The sequence below is a fragment of the Epinephelus fuscoguttatus genome, linkage group LG17 (assembly GCF_011397635.1).
Source record: "Epinephelus fuscoguttatus linkage group LG17, E.fuscoguttatus.final_Chr_v1".
NCBI classification, from domain to species: Eukaryota; Metazoa; Chordata; class Actinopteri; order Perciformes; family Serranidae; genus Epinephelus; species Epinephelus fuscoguttatus.
Window position 1 is genome coordinate 22,329,962 of NC_064768.1, and position 21,247 is coordinate 22,351,208.

Sequence of the window (21,247 nt, forward strand, 5' to 3'; positions counted from 1 at the left end):
GGGAACAGGTCCCGCTCTGTATGTAGATATACACTGATCAGCCGAAACATTGAAACCACTGACAGGTGAAGTGAACAACATTGATCATCTCGTTACAGTCCAATGTTCTGCTGGGAAACCTTGAGTTCTGACATTCATGTGGATGCCACCTGACACACTCCACCCACCTAAACACCAGTGCAGATCAGATACCCACCCTCATGGCAACAGCACTCCCCAGTAGCAGAGGCCCCCCCCAGCAGGACAATGCACCATCCCACACCACAAAAACTGCTCAGGAATAGCCTGAGCAACGTGATAAAGAGCTCAAAGTGTTGACCTGGTCTCCACATTCCCCAGATCCCAATCTGATTAAAACTCTGTGGGATGTGCTGGTACCCCACCTCACAACTCACAGGACTCAAAAGACCTTAAGCTAACACCCTGGTGCCAGACACCAAAGGACACCCTCCAGGGGTTCTATATCCATGCCTCGACAGATTAGAGCCAAGTCCGGTCCAAGGAGGACCCACTGTGGATCGGGGGTACCTGTGGGGTACCAGCATGTCCCACAAATGTTCGATCAGGTTGGGATCTGGGGTATTTGGAGGCCAGGTTGATGCCTTGAGCTCCTACTCCCGTTCCTCTTGTCATTTCTGAGCAGTTTTTGTGGTGTGGCAGGGTGCACTGTCCTGTAGGGGAGCCACTGCCATCGATAAGTGCTCTTGCCTTTAGGGGGTTTACTTGGTCTGCAGTGGTGTTCGGTTGGGTGAAGCGCATTAAATAGCATCCACATGAATGCCAGGACCCAAGCTTTCCCAGCAGAACTTTGCACTGTAACACAATGATTGGTGTAAATGGCTCATTCTAACGTAAAGAAAACATGATTCTTATTTTCAGGTGATTACACACTAATATAAATGTAGTTATGAATATTATGTTCCATTTCTGCCAATATATCCCCCTTAATCCTACACACTGGACCTTTAAGAAACTATAGTTACTTATAAACTCCCCTAGTTTCTATCACCACAATCACTTAGATAGACCAAGTGCACTTTCCCCCACTCAAACACTGGATGTTTCATTTTAGACAGAGGCTCTTTTAATGCACAACAATTTAGATCCGACTGGAGCCTTCAACAACACAAAGAGTCGTTCCGGAAAAGACAAACTTCATTGATCCAAGAGGTTTCATGTGGTCAATACAGCAGCTAAGAATAGAGGTGTAGGTTGCAGAATAAAAGGGAAAATAAAGGATAAAAGGCATTAAAGGAGGCTTTTTTGCGAGCTTTTTGGCTTGTTTGTTGTCGTACCCAGAGTCAGATGAGAACATCATCATTTCATCATTTTTATCTCTGTGCGTCCAGTACAAAGAGAGGTCTAGGATGTGTTTAGCCTTGCTTAGCACAAAGACGAGAAGCGAGCGGAAGCCGTCTTGTTCTGTCAAAAGTGAGACAACACACCTTCCAAAACCTCACAAACTGCATTTTTTTATAGACATCGTACCTTGTGTCTTTCACCTGTGTCAAAATAGAAACCAAGACATTAGTGTTTCAGGAGGAAGTTCTGTCTTCATTGTAAAGTTGTCAGCTGTGCCGACTCTTGTAACTGATCAAAACCCAGGTGACTCTTAGATGTATTGATGACTAGCTTGCTAGACAACGGGACACAACATGTACAGTAAATAAGATGGTTTTGTTGGAAGGCATATTTGTTCGTTTTTGATGGTGGCGAACTGTTTGCCCCTGTTTGCAGTCTTTGAGCTAATTCAGGCTAAACACGTCTCTATACCAGACAAACAGAAATGGAAATTGATATTGATCTTCTCATCTGACTGTGGGCTTGACGGCAAACAGACAAAATGTTGAAGTCTTCTGTCCACAGACTTCCTCACAGTGGATCGGTGATTTCAGCTCACACCATTCCATGTATATCTAACTTTTTTTTTTATTTTTTGGGGTCACTGCATTCGTCATTTTTAAATCTCTCTACCTGATCACACCACATTGCTTCAACTGGCAAAACATGGGCAATATAAGGTTGGACTTTACAGCCTTCTAATCTGATGAGCCAGACCATATCCCGAAGCGGACATGCTCACATGAGTTTTATCAGAAGTTACATAGCTTATATCCAACCCAAGCACGGTGCAAATACACTGTAGCGTGATAAATGAGCATATTAGCAAAGATATAGAAAGGCAGAGCAGGAATGTAGAACAGATAGATTACAGGAGACATTTTCCTGGCCAGGACTGAACACTCAAACACGTCACGTTGCAGCAATAGATCTATATGATTAGTTCTCAGAAATGTCATCAAAATGTAGCCTGTGAGTGTCCATTAAATAAAGGTCTCATATTCTTTAATAACATTTCTCGTGGATGAGTCTGTCTCTCTCTGTGGGTGACTAGTATCCAATATCTTCCTCATCATTTCTGTCTCTGCTTGTAACTTTTTTACACCAGCATTTGGCCATAACGAGTGTCCAGACCCTGGCATTCCCATCAACGCTCGCCGCTTTGGAGACAGCTTCCAGCTTGGCAGCTCCATCTCTGTGGTCTGTGAGGACGGTTTTATCAAAACCCAAGGGACGGAGACCATCTCCTGTCAGTTAGAAAAAGGAAAAGTCATGTGGAGTGGGCCCATCCCTAAATGTGAAGGTAAATATTGACTTGATTGCTAATTAAAGTATTAACTTGGGAACAATATGTCATCCAAGATATCATTACCACAGAGTAAAGCCCCGGCAGGTGGGAATTATCTGCTGTCAGCTCAACAGAGGGAAAAAGATATGGAGGTGTCCAGTTAACCTAAATATCCAGGGAAAGAGCTATTAATACACTGCTGCCACAGGTGCAGCTACTAGCTTACAAATATACTCTGACTGTAGCTGACACGAGTTTTCACCCCCATAGTATTTCCAAGTAGTTTTGCTGCTGGCGTCGCAAGACAACCAGATTGCTTTCAGTTAGCCTCAGAGCCTAGCAACTACCAGCAACACAAGACACACTGGTTTTTTTCCCAGTTACTTTAGTAGTTCCACCAGCCGCCATTTCCGCGATTGGAGGAGGTAACTGCAAAGAACTTAGATTGATACTCTTTGGTTTTTGTTGTATGATGGTTGGCGCATTTTCTTTGAAATGCTTGGGGTGTCATTATTCTACAGCCATTACATTGTGTAATCAACATTTATTTCATAATGATAAGTTAATGAGAAAAACTTATTTCTATTAGTCTGTTTCCACTTTAAGAATATCAAACTCTTTCTTGTAAGCTGTATGTGGGAAGATACCAGAAGAGATGACCCTTAACCTAATGTGAAGTTAATGGAAAATATAATATGTACTGTAATAAATATAATTATACCTAACTATTAGTGGTGTTATAAAAGTCCTAAGAAACAGTAGCGGCTTCTTTGAGAGGTCAAGTAAAGTCTGCTTATTAGTCATTACACCGCTCTACTTTGACTGCAGCTATTCCATACCTAATTATTATATCCATTTCACACTGGAACACTGTCATGTATCATATATACGGTCAGACTAATTTAAATCTATAATAATTAGTCAAGGTGGCCTTAGTGCAAAGTTTAATCAACTGCCTATGGGGAGGTACAAAAAATTAGAGATGTAAATTTGACCTGTTCATCTCAGATGGAACAAAAGAATGAAGTGTAAGTGATTCGGCTGTTACTCCAACCGCAGATATAATTAACTTAAGATATTTCTTACACGTCTACTGTTGATAGAAGTGTTGACGGTACAAAGAAAGGCCATGTTAATTATGCTCCAGGTCATTTAATGTCCCCAGATCCTTTGTAGCTAATGTGTGTCTATAACTACTCAGATGAAAATCCACTTACTTGTATTCAGGAGGTGCAGACCAGAACAAATTGACTTCAGACACTAAGTTAAACTCTAAACAAGATCAAATTTAAAAGAAGACTGGAACAGAATGGCTCCGGGCTCATCTAACCTTGTGTTAACATTTTGCTAATCTGTCGATCCTCATTATGCATGTGTCATTCTTCATGTTCCTTTCAGTGTTAATGTGGATTTTTTTTTGCATTATTTCCCATTCTTATATTACGTCGAGTGCACTTGGCCCAGTTAGTGAGTAGCTGGTGAACATAGTGGAAAATTTTAGCAGCTGAAGAGTCAGATATTTCCTTCAGGAGTTTGTGGAGGTCAAAATAAAGCTGAAAGTCCAGTAAATATTGAACTCATGGACTCATTAGGTGGCCAGAGACACAGCTCCACAGCAAAGGCATGAGTTTGCTAACAGGTTGACAACATCTGTCAGTGCTGTGTTAACAACATGTTGTGTTGCCCCCACGTAGCCAAAACATACATTAAATCTAAGTTTGAGTAAATAAACTGAATCAGTTGAAGTCGTATTGTCTTGGAACTGGTCACACAGTGATAAGGCCTCCAGTAGAACGATCGCTAGTTTTCCAAAGTAGCTGTAAATTATGGTCTGCTGTTGTTGAATTGTGAAATCAAGGCATGTTCAGTGAATTCAGTACCTTATCAGCTACTTTACCAGCCTTTCATTGCCCATCTCAGTTCATTTTCGATCTTCAGGGGACATTATCAACAGGCAGAGACAAAAATGCTTGTGGACGCAATTCGATAGACTTAGAACCAATAAACACATGATGTAGCGCAGAGTGACACATGCAATTTGAGGCGGTACTTGGTCCATTTTCAGGCAGGCAAAAATGGCAGTCTGGTCAAACACTTCTCAAATTACAGCCAAACAGTACACTTACTCTTTTCGGTAACACTTTACTTGAAGGTATCTACATAAGAGTGACATGACACTGTCATAACTATGACATGACACGGTCATGAAACTGTCATGAACATTATGTACATGTCATAAACGTTTATGACTGCTGTCATTAAGTGTCATTCAGTTTTTGTAACGACAAGTTGACGTTGTTTGGGTTGTCTTGATTATGACAACTTGACATTAACTAAAGTGACATTACCAGAAGATGTCTTTGTCATGACAAGCTGACATTTAATTTGTTTGGGATGTCCTTATAATGACAACTTGACATTAACCAGGATGACATTACCAGAAGATGTCTTTATGTTAATGTCAAGTTGTCATTATAAGGACATCCCAGGACATCCCAAAAAAATCATGTCATAATCAAGTTTTCATAATCAAGACAACCCAAACAGTGTCAACTTGTCATTGCAAGAAACAAATGACACTTAATGACAGCAGTCATAAATGTTTATGACAGATTCATGACAGTGTCATGTCATAGTTATGACAGTGCAATGTCACCCTTATGTAGATACCTTCAAGTAAAGTGTTACCATCTTTTCTCTGAAAACATTTGAGGATGGAAATAGGCAATACAGTAACACAATTTTGATTCATGTTTGACTTAGTTCGACAGTTAGATGTGAGACACAAATACAATGTGAGCAGACTGGACACAAATACATCCAATCAGAGCAGCAACATGTGTGACATGTGACTTTTCAGATCTGGACCAGTAACATTCCTCTGTCAATGCAAAATGAACACGAGCTCACAGATTTATCTGGTTCCCAGGCAACCAGCTTACTGTTTCAGCAAACAAACATTCAGACAAAAATATCGATTGCATAAAAGATGTATTCAAGATGCCTCCATGTCAGCTGCTAGCAAAGCTGATTCACCAGCTTGAGAGTCTCACTAAATCCTGCCAGATCTGTCCAGTGTTGGGTCTCACTCACCACACATCAACTCAGACCTGGCCTTCAACTCAACTCAGACTTGAGTCAGACATGAGTGGTCTTGATACAAATCCTCTCTCATCCTCCCTCGTGTGTCCTCTGCGTCTCCCCTCACTTCCTTCTCTTTGTTCCCTCTCCTCCTCCAGCCCCGTGTGGAGGCCACTATTCAGCCCCAAGCGGAGTGATTTTGTCACCTGGGTGGCCCGGTTACTATAAAGATTCCCTCAGCTGTGAGTGGGTGATTGAATCAGAACCTGGACGCTCCATCAAAATCACATTTGACAGGTGGGTGGCATAATTCTTTGATTCTGCATATTATAAAAACTCTCAGAGCTCTGAATGGGCAGGACTGTGCAGATTCATCAGAAGCGCCGTCAATTACTTCTGACAAGCAGAGATTTACCAGACTGAAAGTTTATGGGGATTCACCAAGATTATCATAATGATCTCTTAAATTTTATAGGTTGTATAATTAATATTGGGAGTTGTATATTGATCAGGAAGGCTGGGTAATATTTTGGTTTATATTATGTGTTCGCTGAGCTGTGAACCGGTGATGGGAGGAAAAAAACTTTAGAGGATCCTGTAAAATCACTTTATCATTGGTTTGAGTTTCTCTTTCAACTTTATTTCATTGTGAAGTGTTATTAACTCAACAACCTGTGGAGGACTCAGAAGACTGAACCACTTATACTGAAGAAAACACATGTACAGAAAGTATGACTTTAAGAGCTGTGGTTATCTCTTGATCAAAAGTAATATCATATCAATTTTGCAGTTATTAAGGACCAATTGGCCAATAAAGTAATTAACCCACTTAGGTGAATCTTCAATTCAAGCACCTCAGAGAAATTTTCTCCAACAATAGCATTATCTACATTTTGCCTTGACAAGCTCTCACTTTAATGTTCAGTACGGATGCTGAAATCAGTTCTATCATTATGTAAAGAACATAACCCTGAACTTGTTCCCAGTTTTTTGTTTTTTTTTGTTATTGAAATAGTTTGAAATGAAACGTAAAGGCTTTTATTCGAAAAAGAAGTGTCCATTAAAAAAATGATTATCAGCTTTGTGCTACACTGATGTTGTTGTCTCACAGGTTCCAGACAGAGCTGGGTTATGACTTCCTGGAGATCCATGATGGTCCAAACCTCCTGTCTCCTCTGGTTGGATCCTTTAATGGTACCCAAGTGCCCCAGTTCCTGTTCAGCAGCAGCAACTTTCTTTATCTGCTGTTTACCACCGACAACAGCCGATCAAATGCTGGCTTCAAGATATTATATGAAAGTAAGTTAGACACAGACACAACATATTTATGCATGTACATGTGGGAATGCGATCGCAGATACAAAGCTTTAACTTTAGAATATTATATATTACTTATACAGATCAGAATGATACACATGCACTTTATAAAAAACAGCACAAACACAATAGAGGGTGTTCATGATGTCAGGACACCAGTAGCCCAGCAGACACAGATTCACAAGCTGGCCTTACATGCAGGTCATTACCTGTGAAAAACAAACCCCTATGATCACACAGCATGGTGCTTTATGTGGAGATTCAAACCATCTGTGAGTTTTAATTTTATGCAGATCACCAAAACGGCAGATGAAAATTAGGCCTTTGTGCACATACATAACATTAAAACATACATCTTATCCTTTTTTTCAGGTGTTACAGTGGACAGCTACTCATGCCTAGACCCTGGTATCCCTGTCAACGGTATTCGGTACGGGCAGGATTTCTCCATCGGGTCCACAGTATCGTTTGGTTGTGATTCTGGCTACAGACTGAGCCATGAGGAGCCACTCGTATGTGAGAAGAACCACTGGTGGAGCCACCCTTTACCTACATGTGACGGTAAATACCTTAAATAAATAAATACTGAATATCAGTAATGTACAGTTGTTTTAAAGTATTCCTTGCTTAACTTGATTTTGTTGTAGCACTGATCAAATATTACACTTAAACAAAAGCTTGCGAAAACAGTCCTTTAGCCAGCCTTAATAAACATGAGATAGTATGTCTAATTGGTTAATGAAATGTCCAAACTGACACTGACAGATTTTCATAACATAGCCCCAAAAGTAGCATATATATATATATACTCAGATAAGACTGCCTTTTTAGATAATGTAAGTTGATATCTCACACTAATGTGGCACCCAAATTTATATAGTCATCCACAGCTCTGTGTCATCTATTATCAGAAGGTGTAAAGCACACACAGAGACAGCAATTACCCACCCCGTTATTTTAAATACATTTATAAGATTGTCCCAAATGATGTCAACAGCGCTATCCAGGATATTTTGGCTTCACTTTCGTACAGTGGGAGGAAGCTGAGATGTGTCGTCCATCTTTAGATACACTCACTGAGACAGAATGCACAGGGTGCAGTGTTTGAGCACATGCTGACATGACATGAGCTGGTATTTTATAGTACCACACGAGGGGGGAAACTTTGCAAACTCACCTTTTGTGAAAATTGCCATTTTGAATACAAAGTAGTGGTGGTAGTTGTAGTAGTGTGGGATTGGTGTAGATCCAATGAGTTTTTGAAATTGGGGATCTGTGACGACAAAGTCAGAGTGAATATTTGAATTAGGTAAATGATGGCAGGTTACTGAATTAGGCCCACTTCTCTACAAACTCTTATCACTACAACACATTAATTGATTGACAACGTTTTGTTTTGTATTGACTCTGCACGCTGTGTGGTGGAATTCAACGTACGACCGTCAACACTTGTATCCCAGGTCTTTATTTGACCCTGGTTGTGCATCGTGGCTTCAGTTAAGTATGCTTTATCTACAGCGCCACTCTACGCAACTGTCAGTGGCACTGGTCAGGTACCACAGAGGAGAATTACGCACTTACTATAAAGACGGTCTGTATGTATGTGGAGGCACATTACTGAAGGGATAAGGGATGAGGAGAGATTGACATCAACGTCAGTACAATGTGCTGCAGCATTTACGCAGGTAGGCTACTCAATAAATAGGCAGTGGTGGAGGAAGTCTTTAGCTCCTTCACTGCAGTAGAGGCAGGCTAACAATAATACCAGGCTGTGAAAATACTCCACCACATGTCCTGTATTTAAAATCATGCTTAAGTAAAAACTAGACCTAACTATGTACGTATTATCAGCAAAATGCAGCTTAGTTGGAGTACTTAATGTAAAAGTAGATACTGTGCAGAAAATGGTCCCTATCAGTGCTTTCCTATTGGATCTGATGTTTTTGGATTAATATTACTGCTGCATTAATGTGTATGTATCATGTTACTGCTGTAGCTGTTCAAGGTTGTGTCCTCTCTCTTTCCACTCCCCTATATACTGTTGGGAAATTTACTCTACAGTAAGGCATTACATTCTGTAAGATCACCATATGTTTGTAGTGTGGCTGTCTTGTGAGAACCAGGTATCTCTAAAAAGTCAGAAATACATACCTGTTTTTAGCGTTGTGATGATGCATTTTACAACTGAATTTATTCAGCAACACATAAAGGAACACTTCATCCATCAGTGTATCACAAACTGTCAGCATCAACACATCTGGACATATGTGCTTTACACTGGACAGGAAGAAGATGAAAAATTCTGATCTGAAAAGTAACTTAAGGTGTCAGACAAATGTAGTGCGATATTTACCTCAGAGATGTTGTGGAGTAGAAGGATAATTAAATATAGAATGAAATCCACTTGTGTACTTAGTGTCACTGCTTTTCATCATCCCCCCTGCACATGTGTGTGCTATCCACGTCAGACACTTTACCCAAAAATAGATGAAGTAGTTGATCCATTAAAAAGACAAAAGAAGCTGAGACATAAAAAAACAGCAGTGGAGCCCATCCTATATGGGGAGCTGAGTCACATAGAACAGGTTGTTCTGTAACAAAACCACTGGTTGAATTTCACAAACACAGACACACACAGACACACACACACACACACACACACACACACACACACACACACACACACGCTTGGTTCTGTGCAGGGCCAATTTGCAGTGAAGGCTGCTGTGGCTGATAGGGGATGATTTGAGGAGAAGATTAGAGATCTGCGGGCATGTACAGTGTGTGTGTGTGTGTGTGTGTGTGTGTGTGTGTGTGTGCATGCGTGTGTGTGTCTGTGCATGTGAACTGAATGTCAGCACATGTATGTGTGCTAGTGCCATGTGCCTCCTGTCACCCCCTTTCCTGTGTGAACCTGGAACACAGGAAGGTTTGAGGTAAGGTTGACGAGAGCGTGTGTTGCCTGTCACCTCCTCTCTCTTCTCTCTCAAATCAAGGGGGTGAGGAGGGGGGGCAGAGGAGCAGATGATGGGAGGAGGGGATCTTTCTCTCTCTCTCTCATTCCAATCATGGTGGAGCTGAGGAGGAGAGGGAGGACGGAGAGATGCGGCACTGCTGCGGCTTGCTTGGTTCGGCTTGTTGGCTCATTCGCATGTTAACCACATTTGAATTGCACAGTTCCTGGGACTGGCAGTGGTTTCCTCCAAGGAGGAGGCAGTTGGAGCATATAAACATCAAGCACGCTGCCTGGAATTTGCAGGCTGAATGCCATTACAGTGTGTTTACACAGAATGTACCCATACAAATATAGGAACTATTTGCTGCTGTGGTTGGTAAGACATGGCCTAGCCTGATGATTGACAAGCAGTAAACAATGACTTCAAGCAAGACAGCACTAAAGGCAGCCGACTCGTCCCTGGAAAATGTTATAGAAACCAAATGTTGTTTATACTGTGTATTATTAAATCAGCAACATTCCCTTATTTGATGTAGAATGTAAAATGAAAGACACAATGACAAGAATATGACATGAACCAAACAGAATAGATTTCTAGATTTTAAGCCAAAGTAATTTATGTAATATTTATATTGAAAGAATGACCACAATGAATCCAATTTTCCTCCAAGCCTGAGGTTTCCTTTAGCAATTCTGTGGTTTTAAACGAATCAAAGTAGAATTCAAATTACTTTGTCAACCTTTTTTGAAGTCCAAAGATTGATGTTTTAGTGGAATCACTCAACCCAGCTTCATTCGCATGAAAGAGAGTATGAACAGAAAGACCTGCTAACAGATAGAGGTGGAGGAGAAGGCGAGATGGAGGGAGATCTAAAAGAAAGACAGAAAGACAGAGAACGAGGTAGAGAGACAGAAGCTGGCAGAGGTAGAAGAAACTGAAGAAACTGGCAAAGATAGACATGTGATGCAATGTTTCAAATATCTCACATAACTCAGCATTCAACATTAAGAGCTTCCTGGCAGAAACGTATCAATAATTAATACCGCTGTGAATGCAGGCTTTTGTGCACGAGTGTGTATGTCAGGCTGTGTGTATGCAGTGTGTGTGTGCATGCCTGCTCGCATCTGTGCATTTTGTATGGTCTGGAAATATTCTCACTCCTCACCGTTGTTGTCAGGGATGCTGATGTTGTGGAAACGGAGGTGGTTGGGAGTGAAGACACTGATGTTCTGTTGTGGTTTGAACACAGTTTCAGTTTCTGACTTGCCTGTTTTCTGTGGTTGTAGCTAAAGCTGCACGACACAAGGACAATATGTGATTTGCAATAACTGTTGAATATCACGTTAATGGTATGGTCTGCTGCTTTCAGCGTACTGCTAGAATACAGTGACTATATGTAAAGATGGACGAAGCGTCTCCACTTCCTCCCACTGTACAAAAATAAAGCTAAAATATCCCACGTACAGCCGCTGCCATCTCATGCTGGTGACATCATTTGGAGCCACATTCTGTACACATTCTTTGCAGTATCGAGTTCCCGTAGTCCAATCGTGAGCAGCGCCATTGATTGTGAGCACAGACAGCTGTCGTCGAACCCTCTTTTTAGCATCAAATAACTAATTGAAACATAATCATCATCATAATCATTTAGAGCCAGACTGCACAGTTGCACACTCAGCGGTATCAAGTTGCCACAGTCGGACCAATGGCAAGCAGCGCTACTGATTGCAAGCACATCCAATGGCACACACAGCTGTCAATCATGATGTCAAACTCCCTTTTTATAGCATCAAACCACTAATTAAAACCAAGCTTAGTAGAAAAATGAACACTTGAACATACATCAGTGTGGCACACAGGTACACACATACAGGTTTCGATCCGCAAGTGTTGGAGATAAAGGCTTCCCAGCCAAACTGTGGTCCCAGCTTTGCTAATGGTGCTCACAGTATGAATGGGTAGTGGACAAAAAAGCGAATATAAACAGTAGAAATGTGGGAAAAATGCAAAAACTGTCTGCACATGACCAAGATGAAAGCCTATGTGCAAGTTCAGAGATGTAGGTCAAAGCAGTGAGGAGGAAAATGGATGATGATGGACGGACGGAGGGAGGGACAGAGGTTTCTCCATTTAATAGTAGGATGACAGAACTATCTTTGGGAAAAAATTTGTCTGACGTGTACTTTAACCTTTTACTTTGGCCCATGTCCCTTTGAAATTTTGGGAGCGGTCATGATGCCCGTCTTTTTTCTGCAGTCTATGTTAAAATGAGAGGAAACTATTTCCAACATTTTTATTGAACAACCTGACCATTGACCTGAACACAAAAGAAAAAAAAAAGTCTTATGGTAACATTTTAACGTGCAGTTTTTTACTGATACTGTCTTTCAACTAGCTCAAACCAGTGAATTCAATACATCAGTCTTAAGCAGTACGTTTATGGCACAAGTTGACATTGCAGTGTGGACAAAAAAACAATACATAGTTGGAGCAGTGGTCATTATTGGGGAGGGTTTGTACAGACTGTAGCCTGGGCCACAGCTCTCAGAGATGATGGTTCTCAGCTCCCGTAGAACTGTTTAATTGTCCTGCTCAAGGAAACTTCAGCAGAACTTTCAGGTTTGACCTTCTTCCAGCTGCTCTGCCACCATTGCACTTTTGAGGTAATGCTATGGCATTTTATAGGTTTATTGTAAGAGGAAATGACAGGCCAGTCGGCCAGCTGTAAGATGAACCAACTGGAGCGAGCAGAAATGAAGCACCTTGCAACACATGCATGCATTAGTATGCATAGAATGAGCAACAGATTTTTCCAAGCTTTTCCGACGACCTGGTCTCAACTCTGAGCATCGCTGTGCGAGCAGGGGTCTCTTACTGCATAACAATGTACAGGGCTGAACCGTGTGCAGAATTCGCAGGGTCATCCCGAGGCCACGCTCTGAGGTTCAAAATGTTTTAAGTAGTCTCTAAGAAACATTCGCACTGCTTCACTGCTTTGAATATAACTGCTTCAAATCACTTGAAATCAAACTCTATTAACAGAGAAAAAAAAGATTTCAGAAGCAAAAGACATTTTACGGTTCTTGCACATGATGCCACTATCTCGCACAGCATTAATGTTGTGGAAAAGTAGCTTAAATAATATTCAGATATTGTTTTTCTTGGGATTTTTTTATTTCATATCTCAGTTTTCTGCCTTGAAATAAATTCAGAGCTCAGAGACTGTACATCCCAAAGCAACATAGTCTTGCAAATTCTCACACACTTCTCAGTAAAATAAAGTACCCTTATTGTCCAGATGGTCACTTGTTATGTAACATGCAACTTTAGCCAGGAACTCTAATCACTCCAATAACCTTACATTCCTCTACTTTTTCACACATCTCTTGGCTCACAACATATACACTGCATATATTTCTGATTGATTTGAGTTGGTTGTTTTAGGCACAATCTATTACTGCTATCAGTGCTGAAAAACAACATATTTAATACCAGACGTAAGAATTAAACCAAATATGCATTTAGAAAGTGGCACTGAGTTATGCATTTATGAGGACACATAGGAAGACGTGATAAGTCACTACAGAATGGGAGATACTTAATTAGCAGCATGGATCTCAGAGCCTGAGCTAATTATGGTTAAGCTAAGGAGCTGAAATGTTACCTTTTGTTACCCTAATTATGCCGGAGCTGTCATTGCCTGGTGAGCATGTCACACTTGCAGCATGCACTGCGGTCACTGATGTCATTACTGCCACATTTTGTAACCTACAGCAGATGTGTCACAGAGCTGTCGTCTATATGCAGCACACTCCAGCAAAGTGAAAAAAACTAAAATAAGTTTAAATAATTCAACTCCACACGATTAAACCGATAAATTTAATACAAACAGTTTTAGTTCATCGTTCAGGGTTATTATGCACTATCCACATATATGAGGATGGCTATAATCCCCTGTGCTGTTTGTCATCGTCAGGCGTTGGTAACTTTCAGGGCCATTAAACTACATAAACAACACAAAATCCATTATTTATGTTTTCGATGTGTGGCGGATTTTACATTATTTATGTCATTATTTTATGTCTGCAACTGTGGGGGGAATAAATCAGAAAACAATCAGACTTCACCATTTAAAGTAAAGCTATAAGGAAATATTCACATTTATAAATGTGTGACAAGACACACACAATCTGCATCTGTCAGTGCATGCAGACCTTTCTACCCAGTAGCTTTAGAACACCTCCCTCTCTCCGTATCTCTGTCTTCCTCTCCCTCCCTTGTTGCGTCTGTGTGTGGATATGCATGTGTGTATGTACTATAGGAGTGATATTAAAGGTCCACTGGGAAACATTATCTGTTTTGGCTATCAACAATCTGATGCTAACCTTCTCTCTGCCTTCGTCCCCTGTCTCTGCACATCTTTCTCTCTCCGCCTCTCTCTCTTCCACTCTGTCTCTCTCAATCTATCCAGCTCTGTGTGGCGGGGATGTTAGAGGTCCCTGGGGAACCATCCTTAGTCCCGGCTATCCAGACAGCTACCCTTCATCTCTCAACTGTACCTGGACTGTTGAAGTCAGCCACGGCAAAGGCAAGAGACTCACACAGATCTGCACTTCCTAATAGAGACAGACAGAGCGAGGGACAGAAGCAAGTTGCACACACAGTAGTGTAGCCACTGTTATACTGTGACCACAAACTTGTATTTTTATTGTTTTTGTATGGTTTATAGAATATTCAGAGGAGCATTTTACATGGTTATAATCAGTGCATGCATAGAGACGTTGGTTAAGAACTTAAAATATGTTAAGATATTTAATGTAATGCAATTACACCATTTATTTGTGATTTATACATCATAATTGTGAGTATATTGATGAGCTGAGAATATTGCAAACATCTAAAGGTTCTCTCTTGGTTAACTCTCTGTCCACCCATCTGTGTGTGTTTCTAACAGGAGTCCAGTTCCAGTTTAATTCTTTTCATCTGGAGGACCAACATGACTACCTCTTGGTTACTGAGAACGGAAGTTTCGTGCAACCACTGGCTCGCCTGACCGGCAACGAGTTGCCTAGCAACATCAATGCGGGTCTCTATGGCAACTTCAAAGCCCAGCTGCGATTCATCTCTGACTTTTCGATTTCATATGAGGGCTTCAACATAACTTTCTCTGGTAATGTACTTGACTATAGACATATTGCTATTATACTCCATCAAGGCCTAAATTCAATTTACACTAAATGTAGTCATTGTATTTTCATTTTCTCTCATACTGGGACAATTCAGAGTAATACTGTAGCTTATAGACAATGTATAATGTCATACCACGCTGGATGCAAAACAGTGAAGTAATAATAACACCTTGTATTAATCAGCTGAGCAGGAGCCTCTCCAGAATCAGCCTAGAAACTTATGGAGTGAGATTCAAGACACAACAGTAAATAATAAAAACATTAATAGCTTCTCTTTAAAAAGGAGAGAGCAAAGATACAGCTCTGCGAGAATAAAGACAATTACAGTCTCTTAAAATGTACTGTGGTAAATTATTAGTCTGAGCTTTATTTCAGGCAGTAGAGTTACTAAAGAAATGTTGTTAAGTTCATTTATATAGCATCTTATCACACGCTGCTTCAAGATATTACAAGTAGATAATATCAACAGACATAAAATACAGAGACCATATAAGCGTGGGAAGGTACACAGAGGTGCATTTAAAGAAGTGAGTCTTGAGCTGTGTGTTTAAGGTGTCCGCAGGTCTTTAGGTCTGACAGGCCATAAACGCTAAAGCACGATCTTCTTTAGTTTAAAACATGACGTGAGGTACAGCCGACAAAGCCCGATCCAAGAAAAAGAAGCTGAAGTGGCTCACTAATGTAGGTGGGTGCATGACCTTGCAGAACTCTAAAGTGATCAAGAGGATCTTGAATTGGTTCGTCCAAGAGATTATGAAAGAGTCATAAAACTTTTCCTTCACCTCAGGGACACGATGCATTTTAATGCACAACAAGTACAGTTGTATAAGGATTAAATGCTCAAAGATACATGTGTGCATATATATGTATATATAAATGTATTCATTTTATTTTGCGTTTGATGATTTAATCTCTATAAAAAGATATCTGCATATATACTGTAGGCAGTGACACATTTTGGTGTCCAAAGCATTCTGGTTTCTGTTTGTAGTCCAAGTTGTATTGACCAATCACATTTGAGTGCCAGGTAAACAGTCCGTCTGAGAGGCAGAACACACTGGCCAAAATGCAAACTCAGAACCCATCGGCTATCATCTGACAACAATTTTGCTTTATATCCTTTTTATTTATTTTAATTCATCTTGATTCATAAGCTGATATATGTTGCGTTGATATCTGAGATTAGCCAAAATGACCGGCACACAGAGGAGGAAGTCATGTCCAGGTATCACTTGCTACACTGGATATTTCCCCCAGAAGCTTCTTGTCATCAGACTGATAGCCAGTTGGTTCTAAGATTGTTGATGATTAAATTGGATGTATAATATGATTTGCATAATCGTGGCAAGATATACTTTCAAAGAGTTATTGTAGCTTATCTTAGAATGTTACTTGGAGGTATGTTTTCTCTCCTTCGAAAACATAGTGTGGAGTAACTCTTAAAAACAGCAAGATATCTCCACAAAGGAAAGCGTATAAAAAAGGGGATCCAAAACAGAGCCTTGCGGAACACCACAAGTCAATGCCACAGGGGTCTGCAGGGCCGTCCCAAAGATACCTACCCACTGCCTATAAAAGTCTACAGTGTCAAAAGCTGCACTGAGATCCAGCAAAAATAAGCTCCTGCGTCACCGCATGTCAAGATGTCATTGGAGATTTTGACAAGAGCTGTTTCAATGGTGTGGAACCGACAGCAGCTACGACTGAAAATTGTCAAGAATACAATGCAGAGCCAAGCTTTTTTCAACCACTTTTCTAAAACTTTAACTTTAACTGTGAGTTTAGAAATAAGTCTATAGTTTGTGCTTCTTGTCTTGTGTCCTTTTGTGCCACAAATGAAGAGTTTCACATATCCCTGCATGGATATTAACAGGAAACTGTTGCTGTGCTCGGTGAATGTTTAGCTTTCACTCTCACTCACACACACCCCTGGCCTCAAGAACAACCCATAAAACCTTGAGACTAGCAGAGAAGAGAGGTTACACAACATTAAACTGAATGTAATCCACCATTAAACAACACAATAAGAAAAAAGAGACGGAGATAGATACCTTTTAGCTGGGAATGTCACAAGTGGAAATTGGAAGTGCTGCCCCAATCCACAGTCGTTTTACTTCACCAATAGTCTCATCAAACATAGAGCAAAGGGTTAAAGGGCAGAATGGAGACAAAGTCCAAGGCTACAGCCACCTTTCATGAATCAAGATTCTTTGCCTAACTGGCCTTTGAACTCTCTCTCATTTACTCTGGGATAAAGGAGCACTTGAATCTGAGTCTACACTGAAGGACATTTTGCCGCCTCCCAGATGGCATAAGCTGATACTCAGAATGTAACACATGTGAGGCGTCACCAGAGATGTGACTTGCCAATCTCAACGTGCTCAACATGCTGTCTCCTCCAGCAGCACACTCTGAAACACACATCACATCCTCTGTCTTGGCCCAGTGAAAATAAATCTCCCGCTGTATGATGCTAAACACATCACCAGCAAGTGCATTTTGGGACACAGTGGAGTCAACTCAGACTCACAACTTTTGGACTAAAGCGTTCTAATGCGAAGATTACATTTTAATGGACTGCATTTTTAAAAATTTTAATCACACGAGTTATTGAATTATTGAAAAGGATCTCTTCGCACTAAGAGAGATCATGGCCATGAGGCGTTTTTTTTTTCCCTCCTACAGTTAACATTTACTGGTCATGTTGTTGGTTTACTTCAGATATGTGGGTGAATTTCCCTGGACTTTGAGAGTGATGGGTATTGATTTGTTGATTTGACATCATTAGTAGAGGACACTTTAATTCACACTCTAATCTTATCACCTCTCACTACTGCACTTATGCAACACTCAAAAAAATCACTCAGTAAAGTAAAAATATATTTTAATTCACTGATACAGTTTATCATTACTTTTAGCAGAGTGCTGACACTTTGTAGTGTAGGCTTCATGTTTATTCATGTATGTGTTATGTATTCCATTTCCATCTGTTTTCTGCAGAATATACTTTGGAGCCTTGTGAGGACCCTGGGATGCCTCGGTTTGGCAGGAGAAATGGCTACAGTTTCGGCATTGGAGACACATTGTCTTTTTCCTGCAATATGGGATATCGCTTAGAGGGGGCGCCGGAGTTAATCTGCCTGGGAGGAGGGCGGAGAATGTGGAGCTCACCTCTACCGAGATGTGTCGGTATGTCTCAGTATTACTGCTGATTTTATATTGTCAAACGTCCTGTCCTGTTTAAGTTGGAAAAGAATACATCTTACAAGGTTTTTGGATGTTCACCTACCAAGAAAATGTTATAAACATGAAGACATTTGATATTACACATTTACAATCAGACTTTTAGCCTATGAGCACTACAAGTTGTAAGTGGTTCACGTATATGTCGTATGTAAAATGCAAAGAAATACCAAGCCATATTTATCTTTAATTTTGCAAAATGATTTACTAGCAACTACTGATGGTAAAATAGTGTTTAGTTTGCCTTCCTTTCAGTTATCTCCTGTTTCACAAACAAAGATCAGTTCTGAATAACGAAACAGACGATGGAACAGAATGTTGGCCTGCAGTGACCAGTAAACCATTGAGCTGCTTAGCTGCTTATATCTTGAGGTTATGTGCAAACACGAAAACATTTGCCCACATTATGACATGCAAAAAGACACAAAAAAAGTTCTTTATGTTGGGCGGCTTCAGTTCAAAGGCCAGCAGACTCTCAAGGCCAACCTTTGTTGCTTTTACAAAATAGTGGAGGAGATGGCACAAAAGTAAAGGAAGTGACTGAAAGAGAAAGACGTTTCATTCACGAATCATTTGTTCAGAGCAGAAAAGGTGCATGACAAATGCCATGTCGCCTTGGCGGTGAATTTTGAAGTTTTAGATTCTTTTAAAACTTCCAGAAAATGTTATTAAATAGACAAAACTGTCACTGAAGTGAAAGGATGTCCAAAGTCTGCGTAAAAGACACATTCATACAAAGCAAATTTCAGTTAGTGGATGAACAATAAATGTCAGTGATGTTTCTACAAGGTGAGTCATCAGTGGGCAGAGAGTTCTAGCCTGTTCACAATCCTGTATCACCCCTGAGAATTATGAATATCAGAATTTTTTATTCAACACTTGAACAGTTTAGGATTTATAATGTTTTTGTATGCTTTTCAAGTGTTGAATAAACGGGGGTGAAAATGACAGATGAGGCAGGCTTATGGTATGGTCCAGTGTACCATTGACTGTGTCATAGGGTCATGTACCACATTGAGCTCTAATCCATAATGATCATACAGAAGCAGTTTGTCATCGACAGTGGAGTAAGCAGTAAACAAAAACAGAACATGTGGAGTAAACATCAAGTGGGATTTAGATGCGGTGCACATGCATAGAAATGTGAGAATAAAGAACCTCTCTATAACCACACGCTCGAGGCAACACAAATTGCAGTGAAGATGTATCAATTAAAATTAAAAAGGTTTTTACCTTGGGTGGAAAATTTGTGTACTCTGAGTTGTGTCATTAATTTATTAATGTACAGAGCAGAGAAGCAAAAATAAAAGAGCCTAAAGGTAAAATAACCCAAACTAGAAGGGCACTCGGAGAGTGGCGCCCTCCGCCAAGGCCAATAGTCCATTCTTTATGCAAATGTGCAAGCACAACGCCATACACGTCGAGATAGCTTTTCAAAACTATTAGAAATGTGTGAAAAGATGGTTGTGCCTAGCTGAAGCCCCATTATCTCAGCAGTGCATTGGTTATATGCCTATAAATGGGAAATATTTCACATACAGCAAACTCTGTCCCCTAAAGGATTAAATAATGAGATACCATGGCATGTCATGCTATAATGGATATGGGGATCTCAATAGACCAATTCATAATACATAGCATAAGAGTTACATTGTTAAACATTTTAAATGATTTACGAAGGCTGCAAGGCCGATGTGTTCATTCATAAGAGCAGCATTCTTTAGAAATAATCTTGCAAGATGACTATTGTGGAAGGAGCCTGGGGTTTCTAGGTTGTTCCTATGTTTTTCTTCTTCCCTTGTTCTTCATTTGTGGGGTTTGTGACATATGGTTCACAGGTTGTTGTCAATTTTTGAGAAACACAACCACATCTGACTAATTCCTTCACACCTGTGCACACCTTTGAAATGGGTGAAGCAGTTTCTATTTAAACTCAATGGACCAAAATGTTAGTCAGGCTGAGCAAGTGCATTGGGATTTTCTGGTCAAAGAGTCAAGTGATATTTTCCAACACACCTCCATCTGAGACAGCTGGATGTGTGAATAGCGCTCTTCAAACATACATAAAACCAGAAATTATTATCATATAGGTACAATGCTTAGACTGAGATAACATTATGAACATATCCGCTTTTATGTCAGTTCATACAACAAACTATTTTTACTTGAGTCAAAACTCATTTTGAAAGCATGCAATAACAAACTTTTTAAATAAGGACTCACACACATACTTCACATGAGTCAGTCGGTCTTCTTACAGCAAAAATCTGTCGCTGTCAAGTTGCAAAGACTTTTGGTCAAGTGGGACATACACTAGTGGTCAAGTTTGTGCAAAGAAACCAAGATTAAAGAAACCATAATGACAAAAAACAGAGAGAAAATGGTGTCAATCAGTCATGGTTTGAGTCCCAGTGCTGTTTGCCTATTCTCCCTTCGCTTGTGTTGGGTTTCTCTGGATGTATTAGCAGTAGTTGTCCTTGACTGAAACACCAGTCTCATAATTGTTCCCCAGGCGCCATAAATGAGCTTACCTACTGTCTTCCAATAGTTAGAATAAGCCGAATGCAGAACATGAATTTACCCACAAGGATCAACAGCGTGTACTCATAACTTCAGGGTCTTTGTGAGCAAGAAATGTGTATAGTGAGATTTCATTTGGGTGCAAATGTAGAATCAATAGAGGGCAATATAAAAAGCAAAAGAGACAGCACTGAATGTTTCTGCACTCCTTCACAGGGCTCTTTTCAGCAAAGCTATGAGACGCGTGGGACTGTACAGGTGCACAGAGACAGACATTACCATCCAGCCCTTGAAAAGCAAATACAGTATAT

General features: G+C 40.4%; 1 protein-coding gene across 5 annotated transcripts in view; it reads left to right on the top strand.

Annotated features, from left to right (window-relative positions):
• The window catches only part of csmd3b (CUB and Sushi multiple domains 3b), a 471,159-nt gene that overhangs the window by 347,141 nt on the left and 102,771 nt on the right, over nucleotides 1–21,247 (top strand). For all 5 annotated transcript variants that reach the window (XM_049601964.1, XM_049601965.1, XM_049601966.1 and 2 more), the window contains exons 15-21: nucleotides 2,450–2,644; nucleotides 5,869–6,007; nucleotides 6,822–7,009; nucleotides 7,400–7,588; nucleotides 14,456–14,572; nucleotides 14,939–15,154; nucleotides 18,174–18,362. In XM_049601964.1, coding sequence (XP_049457921.1) covers nucleotides 2,450–2,644; nucleotides 5,869–6,007; nucleotides 6,822–7,009; nucleotides 7,400–7,588; nucleotides 14,456–14,572; nucleotides 14,939–15,154; nucleotides 18,174–18,362 — 1,233 coding nt within the window. The remainder of the gene's footprint in view (nucleotides 1–2,449; nucleotides 2,645–5,868; nucleotides 6,008–6,821; nucleotides 7,010–7,399; nucleotides 7,589–14,455; nucleotides 14,573–14,938; nucleotides 15,155–18,173; nucleotides 18,363–21,247) is intronic.